Source organism: Zootermopsis nevadensis, unplaced genomic scaffold (genome assembly GCF_977971745.1).
Source record: "Zootermopsis nevadensis isolate Lab colony 2312 unplaced genomic scaffold, Znev_1.0 Znev_ptg000032l, whole genome shotgun sequence".
In the NCBI taxonomy this organism is placed as follows: Eukaryota; Metazoa; Arthropoda; class Insecta; order Blattodea; family Termopsidae; genus Zootermopsis; species Zootermopsis nevadensis.
In genome coordinates this window covers 293,102-311,777 of record NW_028259164.1, presented here as the reverse complement: position 1 = coordinate 311,777, position 18,676 = coordinate 293,102, and the positions used below count along the sequence as shown (strand labels likewise).

General features: G+C 39.1%; 1 protein-coding gene and 1 long non-coding RNA gene across 3 annotated transcripts in view; one reads left to right on the top strand and one right to left on the bottom strand.

The window, feature by feature from the left end:
- The window catches only part of LOC110840993 (uncharacterized), a 49,477-nt gene extending 31,053 nt beyond the window's left edge, over positions 1–18,424 (top strand). Inside the window, exons 3-5 of the long non-coding RNA XR_015538087.1 lie at positions 5,615–5,677; positions 9,004–9,083; positions 18,058–18,424. This is a non-coding gene — a long non-coding RNA (uncharacterized LOC110840993). The remainder of the gene's footprint in view (positions 1–5,614; positions 5,678–9,003; positions 9,084–18,057) is intronic.
- LOC110840992 (unc-112-related protein) overlaps positions 1,687–18,676 on the bottom strand; it is a 128,736-nt gene continuing 111,746 nt past the window's right edge. The window contains exons 2-10 of one of the 2 annotated variants that reach the window (XM_087359641.1): positions 9,729–9,962; positions 8,098–8,378; positions 7,588–7,805; positions 7,245–7,455; positions 6,865–7,055; positions 6,127–6,364; positions 5,260–5,472; positions 4,047–4,283; positions 1,687–3,313 (exon numbers count right to left, since the gene is read on the bottom strand). In XM_087359641.1, coding sequence (XP_087215767.1) covers positions 3,113–3,313; positions 4,047–4,283; positions 5,260–5,472; positions 6,127–6,364; positions 6,865–7,055; positions 7,245–7,455; positions 7,588–7,805; positions 8,098–8,378; positions 9,729–9,962 — 2,024 coding nt within the window. In that variant the 3' untranslated portion in view covers positions 1,687–3,112. The remainder of the gene's footprint in view (positions 3,314–4,046; positions 4,284–5,259; positions 5,473–6,126; positions 6,365–6,864; positions 7,056–7,244; positions 7,456–7,587; positions 7,806–8,097; positions 8,379–9,728; positions 9,963–18,676) is intronic. The other variant, XM_087359642.1, reaches the window with a different exon arrangement.

Below are 18,676 nucleotides of genomic sequence, written 5' to 3'. Positions count from 1 at the left end.
CCATTGGTTCAGGGGATGTCAACCTGGATAAATTATAGAAATTAAATTAAATTTAAAGCTGAGAACAAGCACGTATACATGCGTTTATTTTTTATTTTTTTTTCCAGCTTTAACGTACTAGAGTTTCTTGCTATAATTCAGAAGGGATTTAGATGATGTTATTTACGATTAAAGTGGTTGTAATTATTTGTTACGTAATGTAAAAGTTACATTCCTTTTTTTTTTCGCATGTGATCACGGAAGTTCACGCATACATTTTTCGTGTGTGTTATAAATAATTACATGTCCTTAAAATCATCCGTTGACTTATGGACTCCCGGTATGACAGGCCTACAGAGCAGAGTAAATACTGTCTTCATGAATGCTGTACAGGTAGGCCCCACTTTACGATGCATTTTAAGCTGTTTCACATTAACGCCCTTTTAAAATAATAATGAAAAAAAGTTGTAGTCATTCCTTTTTGCATTTTTACCAGAAGTAGTTGTGTGGACTGATTCGTGTTCACTCGCGACCGTCGGTTATCGAAAATCCCATTTTATTTTACGTGCTTTGGGTCATAGTGAGGGACTGAATTCCACTGAGACTGCACTTACTGGGAGTTGACGACTGTTCAGGTGCTGGCATGACCTTGCTACAAAAAGAGAGAGAGAGAGAGAGAGGAGGTTCAGAACCCATCATTAATTTCTTCGAAAAATAAACTTTTTTCATTTACAAACATTTGTTTGTTTATGAGATGTTTACATTTAATGTCATATTGCATTTTCTTCATATTTCATATCATAATCAAGTTATAAACTGAATTCGTATTTAAATTAATTAGTCCTCCTTATTATCCGACACTTCCGTTGCGTGTACGTCAGATATTCAGGACAGTTACTGTGTAACAAAGAGGAAATAGGGAGAAAAGAAACAGAGAATAATCCGCCCTCCAGTAGACGTCAGTAGCTTACCGTCCTCAGCAAATCAAAGAATCGCTGTGTATTCAAGGAAATGCAAAACACATTAGTCTGTTCATGCTACGTGCCGGTACACTTGAATTTGTCGAAGGGCAAAGTTTGGGTGACAGTTTTTTATTTGACCATTAGAATTTGTTGGCTGAGACCCGTCTCCTTTTTCCTGAAGGATAGGCAGACACGTAGTTGCCTCTGATAGCCTCAGAATTCACCCTCAATGGCCTCAGTGATCTTCAGTTTGAATTTTTATAGTTTGACGCAATCTGACGTTAACACAAAATAAATTTAACCAGATGGCCTTGTTATGTTACATCTGTTGAAATTAATCACACACGTATTTTAGGAAAACGCAACAGCAAAAACACAAGACCGATTATGGACTTTGTGAGGAGTAACGGGGTCCGCAGTGGCCGCGCGGTCGCTGGGACCGTGGGTTCGAATCCCACTCAAGCCATGGATGTTTTTGTCCGCGTTTTTCTGTGTCGTGCTGTCCTGTGTACAGGTAGAGGCCTTGCGACGGGCCCGATCCCTCGTCCAAGGAGTCCTATCAAAATGTCTATAGATCAAAACCAACGAAAAATTTGGGACCCGCAGTGCTCAGGCACTTGAAGAACGGGTCGTTCCCAGTATCGCAGCGAGGAGTAATGATGTGTTAGAACTGGGATTAATTTACATCTCCTGATTTATTTATAAAAATTAAATACTAGGAGCGTTCAAAGCACACACAAACATCTTTGTTAAAATTAAAATATATTGAGAATTAGAACTTTCGATAGAAATACACTTTCATTTTCTATATATCATTTGCCTAGTAACAATTTATCATTTTTTTTAATTCATTAACATTATTAGCATACAATTACATTATTTTTTTAAAGGTAACGATTAATTACAAATAGTATTAACAATGATAGCAGAATGACAGAGCTGTAACATTCTAAACAATGTTCTCACAAATTATAAATTACAACCCACCCTGATCTCTACGTCTACAGTCGATTAGAGTTGTATTTACAAATAAACATTTTCTTTTTACATTATGTTCAATTTTCTCATTACGTTTTAACAAAATTCATTTGTGTCTTAAATAAAACACTGAAAACAACAGATTATATCATGTTCTGAACAATTCATAATTCCATTACTGACCTCTTAAACAGTTTGTGTGTTAAACAGAATGTTCAAGATATTAATGTACTACCATAAAATAAAATATGAAACAATACAAAGATATTGTCAAGATCTATTCATGACCCGAATAATTGTTTTATAACGACAGGAAATAGTTATGTAATATATTTCAAAGGAAATATATGCAGGGGGCAATAGATGTTAATAACATTCATAAATCAAGATTTTTCCTGAACTATCCATCAGGAAGGAGCACTGCTCTCACACAGAGATCTATCGGACTTACGTTATTTTTAACTTTCTTTGATGCGAGAGCTATATATATATATATATATTCATGGTTTCCAAGAACTGTTTTTCAGTATAGAATAAAACCATCGCAGCAGAAGCAATGCACTAGAAACTAAGTGAACACTGCAAAAACCTCATTAAAAATTAATAATTGTAGTTACTATGATTTATATTATACCTGGTCCATTAATTCTGAGAACTCGTAATGTTTCTCACCGAAGTCCTAAAAGATGGCGTGGAAGTGATTTATAAAAAAATCCCACTACATTTCATTGTCTAATTTAAGGGGTAAAATCCCGACCTCCCTCTTACCATATATTTATCTTAAAAGGTCGTCATAAGCTTCACAAACAGCGTGGCATGTAGGATACCGATATTACTTAACAGACCGACAAAGAGATTTTAAGATCCAAGACCAGTGATTGCAATTCTTGATAATTCACAGCAGGAAAGGCACGTGTTTCACTTGTACTCACATTTGGAATCAGTTCAAAAGATATTCAAGTTACTGGTATAGTCGGCTCAGTAGTTTTTGGCCGGTGGAGAAGCCAGCGGAACTGGCGGACGGGCCTACTCTGTGTACCTGAGGTGGCACGGTCAGTGTATTTCTTTTGTTTGGGCGTTCAGTCGGACAAGCTCCTCGGTGCAGTCAGCAAAAGAGACTCGCTCCTAGCCTTCCCCTTGAAAACTCCACCGACCAAAAACTACTGCGCTGACTATACTGAAATTTTGCAGTATTAAACCCATCCACCAGTTAGCTTGTGAAATAATTCTTCGTTCAAGGTCTGATTGGCTTCCTTCGATCGCATGGAAAGAAAGATGTAACCACCGATGAATTCGTGGATGACTTTGCAGTCAGCAGACAGGCAACTGAAGATGATGTTTCCTTCCTCAAACTGTACCATCATGTGCTTTACTTCCCAATTCACATTCCATGCCTGAAATAAAAGAAAATATAAATTTTATTTCGCAAGACAATAGAAAAATCCAATTGCTATAATCACCTATTTAATATTACCTCAATTACAAATTTGATTTCAAATAGCAAGAGATTTTTAAATTTGTCAATTCAATTATTTTCCGTATCAGCGACAACTGGTCGAGTTATAAACAAGTCTTTCAATTTCTGAGGATATGACAGAATTACTAAAGCAATCTGGAGGTACTAATTCTGGTCGATCGAGTGTTCCTCTAAAATTTCAGAAATGCAGCTCACTTCCACAGGGTGACAGCACCCAAAATCAGGATCAACATTAAAACATGAAAATTTTGCTGAAAATGGAAAAGTCGATGATTTGGATTTTTCATGATCGAGCTGAGGAAGATATAGTGAATTCCATTTTGATAAGGGAGAAACCTAAGCTAAGAGGATCTTTGACAATCTCAAGGCAGATAATATTTCCAGATTCAATTTTCTGGAAATAATGTCTGGCTTGAAAAATTCTGACGGAGGGTGATCTCTGAAGAAGTAAAATTTAATGTTCAAGATTATTCTAGAAAGAATTATCATTTTTCCATGAAAATATATTGCTCCCTACTTGTTTTCTCCCTTATCTGTCACACTTTTAAAGAACCAATTAACAACGGATATTGAGTACCCACTGTACTCGTAATATCATAACATGTGGTCTTCCTACCTCACTAGATATCTGCTCAAGTTAACGACTCTACCTTCAATGTGTTGTATCGCCACGTCTTGATGTGGTCCCCTGTGCCAATATCCATCCTCATAAGCCGATTGAACGCTACTCCTAATAGTTCTTCCTTCTTGTGGCCCATGAATTTGACAATGAACAGTGATATGCCATACTCTGGCAGTGACTGCCAAGCTTTGATATAACTCAGTTTGGCGTCTACGAGTGGCAGATCTTTTACGTTGGCATGAGCTTCCAGAATCCTTTGTACCAACTGTTTTAAAGAGACAACATTATATTAACATAACAAAGAATTAAATTATAATAATGACATTTAAACTACAAAACAATTATGAGTAGAAAATGTAAAGATTTGATGTTTTCACAGCGGCGAGTATGAAGATTTCTGTCTTTCTGTTTACCAGCGTTGGTAAACATCTACCATACTACGCAGCGCAACAACCCAGAAGACAGAAATCTTCATGAGTAGAAAATTTGTTTTGGTTTTCATGGCAATGGGGGTTCAGACAGTGGTCTTGTGGGCTATGACACCACGTAGTCTTGTAGCTGGTTACGGACATTTTAGAGGAACCCGCTGTTTTTGTCTTCTAACCTAAACATTAAGAAGCATGATGTCACAACCCAGAAGACCAGAATCTGAAAGGAATAAAAAAAAGTGTGCTTTGAATAAATTGTGCTCCCGTTTAAAATACAGGGAATTTTCAAATGCATTTCGTACTTTTCACATCTCTCACTGATCTTGGTGTTCATTTATTACAAACTGAAAGTACAGATACTACACTGTATAATCTTCGTGTTAAATTTGAGCCAGAAAATTCATAGTATAGAGGTTTATACCACCTATTCTCTCGCACAATAATACATAATTAAATTTATAATCTCTTATATATCAATTTATTATGTGAAGAGTCTTTTGTGCTGAAGTCTTCTGGTAACAAATAAACCATTAAACTTATATTAAAAAAATGTGTTTGTTTGTTTGAATAAACATATACGCTACGTTGAAACATATGTATTCACTCACATCACTCTGGTGATAATACCAATAAAACAAATTGTAAATTGAAGTAAACATTTCCAAATCCTTACGACTGGGAACCATTCTTAACGTGTATCCAGCAATATTAATTACTCTAAAACAAAATGAATTTTTTTTAAAAAAAATTATGTTACTGTGGAACAAAAATCTGTAATATAGACTATAAGAACACAGTACGCTGGAAACATACCTTTCCTTTGAACTTTCTTAGGAATCTTGGTGAAACATAGTCCTCTGGGATGATGTCGAGTGCTGAAGGATTAATGGCAGGTGTAGGAGCAGGGTGTTGCATTTGCAAGAAAGCTACGATTGATTTCACTTCAGCATCGTATGAACTGTCCGCCAAAGACCTTCCCTTAGCAGCTAATCGACACGCTGCCATCCACTTGGCATACTGCTCCTCCTATGAAAAAATTCAATTCTCATTAGCTAAAATGTATGGATTTCATTTTTCAGATGAAAGCGATGTTACAGAACATGTGAATATGCCTCTGTATCAGAGTCTGCAACACTTTAACTAGAAAGTTATTCTTCTCTTGTTGCAGGTAAAGTGAGCCACTGCTACCACCTTCAATTTCATTGCTGAACGACATCTCAGCTGGCAACAGGTAATTATGTGTTATGTTTATATTAACATGTGAAGTCGTGTGATAATCATACGATTTTTGCGCACGATATATTTTATGGTCACTTCATCTTTCCACTCCAAATACTGAAAAATATGTTTACCCAGCCAACTCCATATCGGACATTTACTTTTAAAATGACAGTAAGACATAGCAATTAAAAGGTTAAAGTAGATGAGAGTAATTTTATGGAATATTTCAGCACCTCCAACAGAAGATGAACACCGGCAAAATTAAGTCTCGCAGTTTTCAGTGCAAAAGATAATATTCCTGATACCCAGAAGAATGAAAGCTTTACAGATAATATTAGCAAGTTGTATAGACTAGATCTATCATTACTTTACATATTGATTATTGTATGGGAAGGGGACAGGTAATTGTCATCAGTTAAACAAATTACCGGTGAATTCAACACAATATAAAATACTCACAGTATTGCAACGGATGAACATCTCAGTCATGCCTTCAGCACTAGGTACCTCCAACTTGATGCCGTATCTACCCTGAGCGATATTGACTTCAGGCGTCACCTCACAGCCACGCAGATTGATGTGATGCGCTGGCTCAGCTCCTTGGGATGCCTCCTCCCGTGATTTATACAGAGTGAGATGGAGGTCACGACACGTGAACCAGAATTGTTTGGACTGCTTCAGTGTGAACCGTTTCGGCCTGAACGGAAAATACCAGCATTGGTAAATTATCGTATTAGAGTATAAAGTTGCGTGGTAGATTTTAACTAGAATAGTCTAGTGACTAGCTACGGACTGGGCAACTGGAGTTCGAAGAATTTTTCCTCTAACCTCTGCGTCCAGACAGACTCTGGGGCCCACCCAGCCTCCTATCCAATGGAGGTAAAGCGCGGCCTGGGCGGCATGCTCACCACTTACCCCCATCTAGTGCCGAGGTCAAGAAAGAGTAGGAGCTATACCTCCTCTCACCCCCGAACGACCAACATGGTGTGTAGTAGGACGGCTTTACTTTACTTACAGTAACCATGTCTCTTCTTCCATTAAGTTTAATCAATCAGAATCAGAGGAAAAGTTCCATTGAAACTCAGCCACTAATTATTCCAACATTTGCTATGTCAAAATTTAAAAACTTCCTACTCAAAACTGCCCCAAAATGTTATATACTAGTAATATGTAACATTACTTATGTTCATATCATACTTCAGGAATCGCAGATAATCTGATAGCTCCGGTATTTGCATGATGTCATTATGGCCTGAGTTGATGTGTGATCCTTCTAATGTCACTTGGAGGTCTTCCAGAGCAGCGTCAATATCATCTTCTACAACAGTACTATTACTGCTGCTGTTGAGGATCGGTTGGGGTACTCCGGCTTGCAACGTTACTTGCACCTTCAAGAGTAATCACAAAACGGCACGATTACGTTTAAACTGCATACGAATAATGACTCACGTTTTAGCAAATTGTTTGAGATTGGCGATCTCTCATTATCCTGTCCAGAGAACGCAATAACAGCAGTGTCCGTCAATTTGTTACGGCATCGAATTTGAGTGGTGTTGTTATCGCATTGCGATACTTACCTGAAGTGCTGCAAACATGAGCATCTCCTCTTCAGTACAATCGATCTCTTCGTTGAGAAGTTGCCATTTGGCTTGCTCATAGATTTGATTGATTCTCACGCCATCGTATTTTGGGTTCAGGTCATAGAAAGAGTAGAACTTGAAGCGCAAGCAAAGTGTGTCGTACTCCCTTACACCTTGCTCCATGATTGAGAGTGAAGAGTCCAGCCAACTGTTGAAACGCAGTCATTCAGTAAGATTAATTTAATCTGTTTGCGTGGCAATAAACGGCAATGTTACGTGTACTCGGTTCCCATAAGTATAGTTCTTAAAATCGTGAGAGATATATTTTGGACAAACTTACGCGACATTCATCCGTGCTCGCTCAACAAGTGTCCGTGGTCGAAGCTGACGGTTTCGAGCATCTGGGCTTGGTGCGGATGGGCTGTGGGCAAGTGATGAATCGACACTCCCATTGAGCATCTCAAGAGTCATACTGTTATTGGTGTTTGGTTGATAAGTACCATTCATCTCCCCAAAGCTTTGTGAATGATTACTTCTCTTCCACGTCCCAGATTGCTGCTGGAAACAAAATCAACACATGAGCATGTGATAAATGTCGAACGGCCGTCATAGCTATTGCGATAGGAAAATTAAAGATGAAAATAATAATTTTCCTAGTATACACACTCAAGCTTGGGTATTTCTGCCATACAACGTGTTTGGAAAATCTATGCAGAAACCATCCACATATCTGTGATAACGATACTCTTGGAACTGGAGTGTACTTTGGTTATGCTTTCAATTTGACCATAAGACCTAGCACAAGATGAGAAGTTGAACAACCTATTCCTGATAAGGAGGCTGGACTGACCGTGTTGACTGGAGAACCGATGGGTGTTGAAGTGTGATGTCGGTTTGGTGTAACAGGCGCACACATGAATGGTGGTGAGCTCTTGTCCAGGCTTCCTGTAGACCCTGATGGGCTGCTGTTGGCAATGAACGTGTTGGTGTCTGGTGGTGGTAGTCCATTGTTTGGTCCTCCTCTTGGGTCTGAAATCCTCTTCTTGTTTCCAGGGAGATCCTTCAGGTTGTATTTAAGGTGATTTGGATCTAGCGGTTTGCAGAACGACAATTCCTCTGGGTGTCGTATACCTGCATTCACACAACCGTTGACATAAGCATCAAGCTACAGAACAACAGTAATTACTGATGACATAAGACATAAAATTAGTGATGAGATTAAAATAAAATAAAAATATTAAAGCCGGGAGTCAGTGATATTTATACACGTCTGTAGGGATAATATCTGTATTCCAGTAACAGAAGACATAGTTATATTTGTTTTTTAACAGCCTGTCACACAAAATATAAAATTATAATTTTATATATTACTGAACACTGTAGTAGATTTCAGGATACTACAAGAGAAAGCAAAATAAAACCATAAAAATGGGAGATCAGCGGGACCGTACATCAATTGTTTATAGCCTATGACTGGAAGTGTTATACAATATTATCATTGAATTTGGTATACCAAAGAAACTAGTGAGTCTACTAGAAATGGGCTTAAATGAAACCTGTAGCAAAATTCGTACTTATGTAGGATTTGAGGTTTTCACAGCGGCGAGTCTGAAGATTGCTGTCTTCTGGGTTACTGTGCCATGTAATCTGGTAGATTTCCACCAACGTTTCAGAGGTCGTACTGCTTCCGTTATTTAGTGTGGTTTTCATTTTTGTTTCATGTTCAGCGTTAATAGAATGTTACTCTTTTTCACAGCTTACCTCATATCCCTTCAACATCTCTTCACTGAGAAACACAGGGCTACTGCACAGTACTTCCATCTGGATGGATTCAACGTAAGTGAATATTTTACTTTTTTCGTATATTTTATAATCACCGAATATGTAGATACGAGGTTATCACAGCAGTAAGGATGTTGGTCTTGTGGATTATTACACCATGTGGATTTTTAGGTATAAACCAACGGATTTGGAGAAACATACTGTCTCCATCTTCAGTACCTGAAGCCCTTCAGATGGAGGGAGAATTTTTGTCGAAAAGTTGGTATCTAGCTACAGGTCCACATTGCGTTACAACACGAGACCATCACTGACACAGATGAATTCGTTATTTTCAAAACCACAGTGAAATAATGTAATTACTCTGGTGCCAAAGATCGCAACACGGAAGAAGAAATGTTTATTTAAAATTTGCCATTCCCTTAATTGACGAATAATGAACGTGTATGGGGCAGTGGATGTGTTGTTCCATGCATTCTTAACCTGGCCACCTTCAAGCTCTCGTCACTTCACCCCTTAGGAAACAACCCCAATACCCATCGGCTGGGTCGGCCCCAAAGCCAGTCTTCAAGGAAAAATTTATAAACAACTAAAATGAGTACGTCTAATTGTGAGAGAAACAAAAGTCAAGAAATTAAGCATTATGACAGTGATTTAATGTCGAGTAGGGTGTTTACAAAACTAGTGTACTGAAATTCTTACCTAGTTCCTTGCACAGGTTCACGACGCCATTAAATGTCTTGATTGAGAAGTTGACCCTGCAGTCAAGGTAGCGTAGGTCAGGCAACTGAACCCTTAAGGTCTTGTGCATTGGTGTGAAGTGCAGAAGTGCATCTGCTTGAACCCCATACTGGTCTAGGGTGGAGCGTGTCCTGGTGAGCCACGTGTTGCGAGCCGGCCACCAGAGCGCGTGATCCGACCAATCCATGGCAATATCTGCAACGAAACATCAAATTCTTTCACATTTCAGTTGTTCACTCAGCATCACACATGTACTTTTGGGATTATAATACATTAATTACAAAGGCTCCTCTTGTAAAACGTCTATGGGGGTACAACTTCGATGTGTGAGAGATTTGAGGTTCTTCTTCTTCTTTATTACGCCGTCTCCTTTACAGGAGATTGGCGACAGGTCCATATGAACAGGATCCTTCCATCCTTTTCTCGGACTGGGACCTGTTCATATACGTTCTTGGCAGATGATCCAGAAGTGGTTTGCCATTGCCTTCTTCTGTGTGTGAATGGAGTAATTGTTGGGATGCCACGGAGGAAAACTCCGTGTTGCCTAGACCACGGCCTTGCCCAACACAAGTTATAAATTCGGGCACCGCCGGGAATCGAACCCGAGACCCCAGGATTACAAGGCCAGCGTTCTAACCGCTAGACCACCTCATCTTATTATTATTTAGTGTTCTGTCTGACGACAGGTCCATATGAACAGGATCCTTCCATCTTTTTCTCGGACTGGGACCTGTTCATATACGTTCTTGGCAGATGATCCAGAAGTGGTTTGCCATTGCCTTCTTCTGTGTGTGAATGGAGTAATTGTTGGGATGCCACGGAGAAACCGGGGAAGCCCCCTGAGGAAAACTCCGTGTTGCCTAGACCACGGCCTTGCCCAACACAAGTTATAAATTCGGGCACCGCCGGGAATCGAACCCGAGGCCCCAGGATTACAAGACCAGCGTTCTAACCTCTAGATGAATTGTTATTGGCACATTTCAAGACATATGAATAGCAAACTGGCAACAATCATCCTGTCAGGATAGCTGATACCTCAGTTTAGATGCGAACCCGATATCTCCAAGGAAAACAAGGCACCAGTTATGTCCTCAGTAATGCTCTGAATGGCTTTGGCTGTGGTATTATATCACTGCTTTGTGTTTTTAAATTTTCCTATCGTCTGTTGAAAGTTTTTTTAAGAAGTCTAATAAAGTAACAACGTTTCGAAGTAAGGTCTGTCGTTCGTTTTCAGGTGAAATAGGGGGACACCTACTCTATATGATCTGGTGCACCAGGCTATTTCTTCCCTGAAGATGAAGTAAGATTTAAATGAAAGGAAATTGGTAATATCTGCGGTTGAGTGAACGGCCCTGAAGATGTTCCAAGTCTTGTTGCTTTAAGAACGAGCATAAAGGCCTTATTATGTTGTTCCCGCGGTCCTTCTCTGCGTCTTCCTCCCCCCCCCCCCCCCAAGGTGTGACTTCACACCCCATTTCGAGAAATAAGTAAACATCCGGGCTCCAAAGCATGTTCCATGTCAGCGAGACTGTATTTTTTGCATAACGATACCGGAGAGGCAACGTTTGTGCTGTGTGACTCGTTCCAAAGAGTTCGTATGGCATACAAAAGAACATTTCACTCTTCAAGGACTTGACACTTTTGTATGAGCTGATGCCCACCAAATTTAATCGTGCCTAGAAACTTCTACAGTTCGTTTAAATATTGCATGTCGAATTTAGGAGATACATCAGTTTGGTCGTTTAAAGGTTCATTATCAGCTTCCTTTTGATTGTAGAACCAGGAAGACGAGTTTCGTGCGACGCCCATTCGTCTGCGACGCGTCAACTTTGTACATGAAACGTGTTATAAAATTTTAAGTCACCATTTTTAAGATGAATTCCGCTAAACTTGGTCATTTAATTTAAACTGAATAATGTCACAAAACCGTAGCCCATAGCTGTCATAATAGAAAGTTAATATTCTCATTTTGACTTTTATATTCTTATGCACGAGTGCAAAGATCTCTGTTTCCATGACAACCACCTACGACATCTGACAAGTAGCCGAATTCTGCAGTCGTTTTCCGAGAGAGAGACCCGTACCATCGCTGTTGTTTACAGTGTTCTGAACGTATTATAAAGTATACACTTTTTCAATTAGAGTAAGATTTGAGGTTCTCACGGTGGTTAGTACGAATATGGTAGGTAGCCTTCTGGTCATTTTCAAACAGGGTTGTAGTTTCGGGAACACGAAAATTCGCATAGGATAAAATCCGACCGAAGATTCCGTATTTTTATACAATAAATGCTCTTTCGTTCCAAAATTCGGGGTCTGCAGTATTTTGCATCTTTTGTTTTGTACCAATAAATTCATACTGGATAGAAAAAATAATAAAATCTGCTTAGAATTGGACTTTTACTTACACATTCGACCTCGGAGACCTTGAACTTAAGCGGTTTGTTTATATTTTTTTGAAGATTACGTGTAATAAATTCTGTAGTATTATTTCCCGCGTTTTCGTAGCTTTTGTTATTAATAACGTGTCCCTAAGACGACGTTTCATAACGACCGTAATTGAAGACGTGCATAAACCATAGTTAAATAAAGGCATTTTATGACTAAAATCGATCTCTGCCCGGACATATTTTGTAAAATTACACGTGAAACTTTCGCTGCACTGATTTATAAGCTCGCAAAGAATACTGACGTTTTCATCTCATAGAACGTGTGAAAGTCATTTCGACCCTGAATAAGGAGGCAGTACGTTTCTTCTAAAAGATGGTAACATAACATTTCGTCACCGAAAACTACCAGTGTCGCTTAATGATACGACACATTCTGTACAGTCGTCATAATTAAATTTGCATGCAAGTTGTGAGAGCGAAAATATGTCGTGGGTGTGAAGTTTCCCCACGTTACAGAAGAAATTAAAGTCGGCATGGCAAACTAAATCCGGATTCTGTAGCAACATTCATTCCCCTTTGCGTCGACAGGGTGACCCAACCACTCATCCGGTGACAGCCCTGATGTCCTCGCGTCTGACACCAATGGGTGCACGCGATTGGCGGGAACAACAGGATGACGATGACGGGAGGGGAGGAGGATATAAGTCATCTGTCACTTCCATCGGCAGCGAAGACCCCCTGTAATGCCCTGACATACAGATAAGGCAATAAGAAATCGTCTCTTGATAATGCACTGAAGTTGGCGTCTTCCTACGAACTGAGTTGTTAGCACTTCTGGAGTTCTCTGGTTCAAGACTGGGACCGCAGACTACTGCCTATCCCGACTGATATTCGTGGTTTTCCTAAGTCTCTCTAGACAAATGCTGGGATAGTGCGTTAAGTTAGGCAATGGCCGCTTCCTTCTGCGTCATTTCCGATTATTAATTTTGCCAATCCATAGTCCGAACTACTGACAGGGACGTTAAAAACATCACAGATGAATAAAATCCTTCTTGTGACTTGAGACACAGTGTAGTGGCCGCTTACCTCTCACCCTGCCTCGATTTTACACAATCCTCATCACAGAGAGTGAGATGGGTCTTACACGTAGCACGAAAGGGAGGCATTTTCATACAATTACATGTTTAAAGAAAATCTGTCAGATTACACGGCGCTGCAGCCCAGAAAGTTAAGTGAGGGTCTGCTGTCTTGATGAACTGGGTTCGATTCTTCGTCACTATGGCCACAGGTGTTCTAGAAATCCGGTTGAATACGAGGATAAATTCTACAAAAGTCTCAAGACGGACATACGTAGATCTAGAACGTCGAAGTCAATGTCTAGAGATTTACCACACTACTCTGTACGAACGATAAAAGTGCCCTGTGTTCTTTGTCAACATTCTTCAGTTTGTTTGCAGATATTTACTTTAGTTAAGTGGATGTTAGGAATTTCAAGATCGTTTGAAAGTTCTTGGCACCCACAATTAGTCACATTTTACTTCGTCAGACGTCTTTTGAATGATGATTTAATACACCGCAAAGCATCTTACTTCATAAATTTTCAAGGAAATATTAAGCAAGCAGCCGAGAATCTTGTGCCTTATTAGAAAACGTAATTCATATTTCCAAGGAAACCGCATAAAAACCTCAAGGCTCTGACGTAATGGACAAAGAAAGGCACTGCTGAAAACTGGTATGTGCGCGGTACTACATCAGAAACTGGTGATGTCACCACAATTTCACCACCCTACGCGTGGAATACACTTCGCTTCAAGTACACATTCATTTACTCCAGCGATATTTCTTTCAGTGAATTGATTTTTTAGTAAACCGGTAGCATATACATGCAAACAGGAATTTGTTATATCGAAGTTTCTCGTCTTTGATGTCGGTGATGACGAAAGAGAAGGAAATATACGTATGTACTATTCAGAATGAAAGTATCGACCGAGTTCGACTTTGCTCCGCTTGTGAAGTCTACGTGCTGATTTATTTTAGTATATTTAGTGAATAATTATTTTGGCATAGCCCCTAGTTCCAACGCAGGGAGTGCAGAGGACGTGTCAAATTCCTCATTTGCAGCTTTTTTTTTTTGAACGTATCTTAGTTGTCCTTTTCCAAAAAGTTTTAATTTATGACATTTTATAATATACAGACCAACAACATCTCCGCCTATAATTGAAGAATCGACTTTATTTTACACCAAAAAACTTTGTTATGTTTCGAACTACAATAATGCTTATTGTTTGACATATGCATTTTTCTTCAAGAATAGATATTTTATTTTGTTTTTAATTAAACTAGAATTATGTATATATTATTTAAATCTTGTCCGTCTAATCACAATAAAGTCTTATTAAATATTAAAATATTACAATAATTAACATTTAAAATATTTGAAATATTAAATGATGTTCTTTATCGAAATATTCGATTTACATTAGACCATTCGAATAAATCGAATATTTCGATAAAGAACATCATTTAATATTTTAAATGTTAATTATTGTAATATTTTAATATTTAATAAGACTTTATTGTGATAGACGGACAAGATTTAAATAATATATATTTATTATATCACAATATGACGCAACTTTACTATCTCATAGAATTATGTAACTTAGGTTTCCTGTTGGAGTAACTAATGCAGTTCACAATGCCATTGAGATAATTTTTTTAAAAAAACTAGAAGACTATTGCATGCCACGATGAATTAAATGAACGTAAACTGAATTCAGTTCCACACAATTCAAATTTATTTTTGACTTAATTTTAATGGCGTATGTGTTCGAATTTTTACTGATACAGTGAAGGTATTTGGAATAATTTGCTCTCTTCTGTTGCATGACAGAACATTTCAGAACTAGGTAGACCTCGAAATACTTAACGGAGAGATAGGTGGCGGGGTGCTGTTCACGGAAGAGATAAATAATTAGATAATCGAATCAGGGATGAGATGGACATGTAGCACGCATGAGAGAGGTTAGAAATACGTATAAAACTTTGGTAGAAAAGGGAACACTTGGAAAATCCCGGCGTACATGTGAGGATAATATTAAAATGTTTAAGGAAATATAATGTGAAAACGTGGATTGGATTCGTCTTGCTGAGTTTAGGGTACAGTCGCGAGCTAAAATATTAGCTTTACAAGAACAAACATGTTCCATGGAGTTCGTTAACACTATAAATATTCGTATCTCTTAGAGACATGTCGAAAGGAAGTTTAAGTGAAGCTTGTGCAGTAGAATGATAGGGGTTTTCCGTTTCCACCCACCAGATCATCACAGAACACTCCTCTGTCTTCATTTCCTTTCTACAACGTCTGATGCAATTTGCAAACAAGATCAACTTCGAAATAATTCTCTTTGTCATCAGCTGTGCCATTTCCTTCACCCTTGATGCAAGGGCATTGGAAAATTCCCAACAATAAAGATGCAGGACGAGGGTACAGAAACCCTTCAGAAATAGGGAATGCCTGATGAAAGGGGTTGTGAAATTACTTCAGTTGTCGAAGACAAGGCAACAATAGTACTGCGAGCTGTCGTGGAAATGGAGGTTTTTCCAGTTTTGTTATCTTAAAAGCATGGCAGTGTTACTGCCAGACCCCCCGCCTCGACGTTTGTTGATATACATGGAGTGTCAGCTGTCAAACACCCCCACTGACTGCCATACATTTGCGGCCTTATGGCTTGAAGTTATTTTCATCTCAAGAATGTCTGCTGAAAACTAATTTTACAGCTTTATTTAAAAATGCCACTCTGATTACAAAAGGTATATATTTTTAAAATAATTACGCAAAAAATTCTTCTAAATCCCAGGAAAGAAATTGGTCTTGGAATAAACAGATAATTTCTTAAGAACATGACACGAGATCAAAATCAGCAAAAAAAATTGTCATTATTTAATTATAGGTGGTCTAGCGGTTCTGGCCTTGTAATCCTGGGGTCTCGGGTTCGATTCCCGGCGGTGCCCGAATTTATAACTTGTGTTGGGCAAGGCCGTGGTCTAGGCAACACGGAGTTTTCCTCCGGGGGTTTCCCCGGTTTCTCCGTGGCATCCCAACAATTACTCCATTCACACACAGAAGAAGGCAATGGCAAACCACTTCTGGATCATCTGCCAAGAACGTATATGAACAGGTCCCAGTCCGAGAAAAGGATGGAAGGATCCTGTTCATATGGACCTGTCGTCAGACAGAACACTAAATAAAATAAATCATAAACCATCTGAAGGCTATTAACGATCCCGGTGAACACCAGTAATTTAAAACTGAAATTCGGAGCGAGATAAAATCTGTAAATCTTCGTTATTATTCAGTTCGAAAAGTATCAATATTAGTCTATTGTTCCATAGCGCTGAGGATCAGCGAATACAAAACAATTATGTAGTCACGTGTTTTAACCTGTATGGGTGTGAAACATGGTCCATTGAGTCAAGGAAAAGACATAAATCACAAGTGTGAAGATGACTGTCTTCTGGGTTGCTGCACGCCGATGATGGAGGCAGCAAGAACCTCTTAAACGCTGGTAAACGTTTACCAGACTGCACGGCGCAACAACCCTAAAGAGAGACGTCTCCATTCATACTCGTCGCCGTAAGAACCTCAAATTTTACACGTTTCTCTCTCTCTCTCTCTCTCTCTCTCTTCGTCACCTCGTCCAGACCCAACGGATACTGAGTGTACTTCACCCGGGGTTAAGGCAGCCGGAACGTAAGGCTGGTTACATATCTTAAATCAGTGCCTGGGTTAAGAATGCGTGAAGCTTTGCCTCACACGTGTTTTTGACGTGCCACTTCAGCACTGAGACATCTTTTACCTTTTACAGTATATATGCGTAGTCCCCATTCGTCACGAAACGTCTTAACCAAAATAAACTTCCACTAAATGGACTCCATTACCTAGAAGCCGAAGCTCATCTTAATAGTATTTAAGAATTCAGTCCGTACCGCAAAGAAAACACACCACTTCACCATTACAAAGATCAAAAGGTTGACGCTGTTTAAGGAAATAATCATTCAAAACCCATGAGTACAATGTAGATTAATCGATTGTTAAAGGAGGCGATATACAGAATTACCACTGTGCTATGCTGCCCGTCCGTTATGACTACATGTCAGCAACCATGATAAACCCATCTCATCTGCGAACCTACGCAGCTTAAATGCATTTTCGCAAGCAGACATTCACTATGAAGCTACCTTGACACCAAAAAGTTAAATACGAGGTGCGATCGGAAAGTTTCAAGACTGCGCCTATAAAAACCCGTACACTTATCTCAGGTATTAAATTCATCCATCACCCTCGAAGTAGTGGCATGTGGGGCAGAAGACGGGCTTTTGTGAACACTATAGTGAATCTTAGGGCCTCATAAAATATGAATTTATTGACTATGTCAGTGCATTATATCAGCTTCTCAAGAAATACAGTACTCCACGGAGTCATTTCTCCTGTGCATTAAAACCTCTTACCTCAACATCACAATCGCGTAACCGCTAATTCCACGATGCAGTCTTGAGCAGTAAATCATTTTATCCATGAATACTGTCGAGGCTGTATTTGATATGGGAACAGATAAAAGTTCGCTTCTAATAGAAAGCTGACGATACTACAGAAGACTAATTTATTTCATTCTTCTACCGTCTGCCCGTCCTTAAATACACAAGACTAGGATGAGTCATACTACCCCAGTAAATTGGAAGAGGGTAATTTTCTGAAGAACATGTATACAACCCCCATATTGCTTCATCAAGCCAAATCCTTAGTAAAGATTAAATGTAACTCAGAGCTGTACAGTTTGTAGACATTAAATTTCGTACATCATGTCATGTTAGCCACACACCTTATTTTCTATCTGTTGTAGAGGCGACTTATCGTAATGGACCGTACAAGTTTGCACTGACCAGTAATACTACCATCACTCGCGTCTTATTACTAACATGACCGTGGACCATATATGGCTCGTGACCGACATTAAGTGGGCCATGCTCAACCTTGTGTCGCTTTATATGGGAGGTTGCAGACATCATACTGTGAACTGTTGTGTGTTAAAGATGTGTTTTGTAAACCCACATGGGTAGGGTTGAGAACGTTTTCGAGCATTCGAAACAAATTTTGGGGCACTTATTTTAATTATGAGAACTGATTAAGCGTTACTACTGTAGCCACAGCCCACCAATGTGAGATACGATGTAATTCACACAAGAAACAAAAGCTCGATTTGTCTAGGATTCTATCTCGTCACCATCATTGTTCCAGTCCAGCATGTTAACCCGCGAATTGTGAAACTGTATATTATCAAAGAAGGTCTAGAACTACTCCTTTATTACTACATGCATTTGCAATTATAGTGGTAGTTCTTGCTCCTGAACTGCATTTTTTGTTTTTTCGAAAATTTTCAAAATTCGCCTCACCAGAACAGCTTCCTGCTAGAACCCGTCTGTACTACAGCAGGTCTCTGCATGACCCGTTGACAGCCTCGC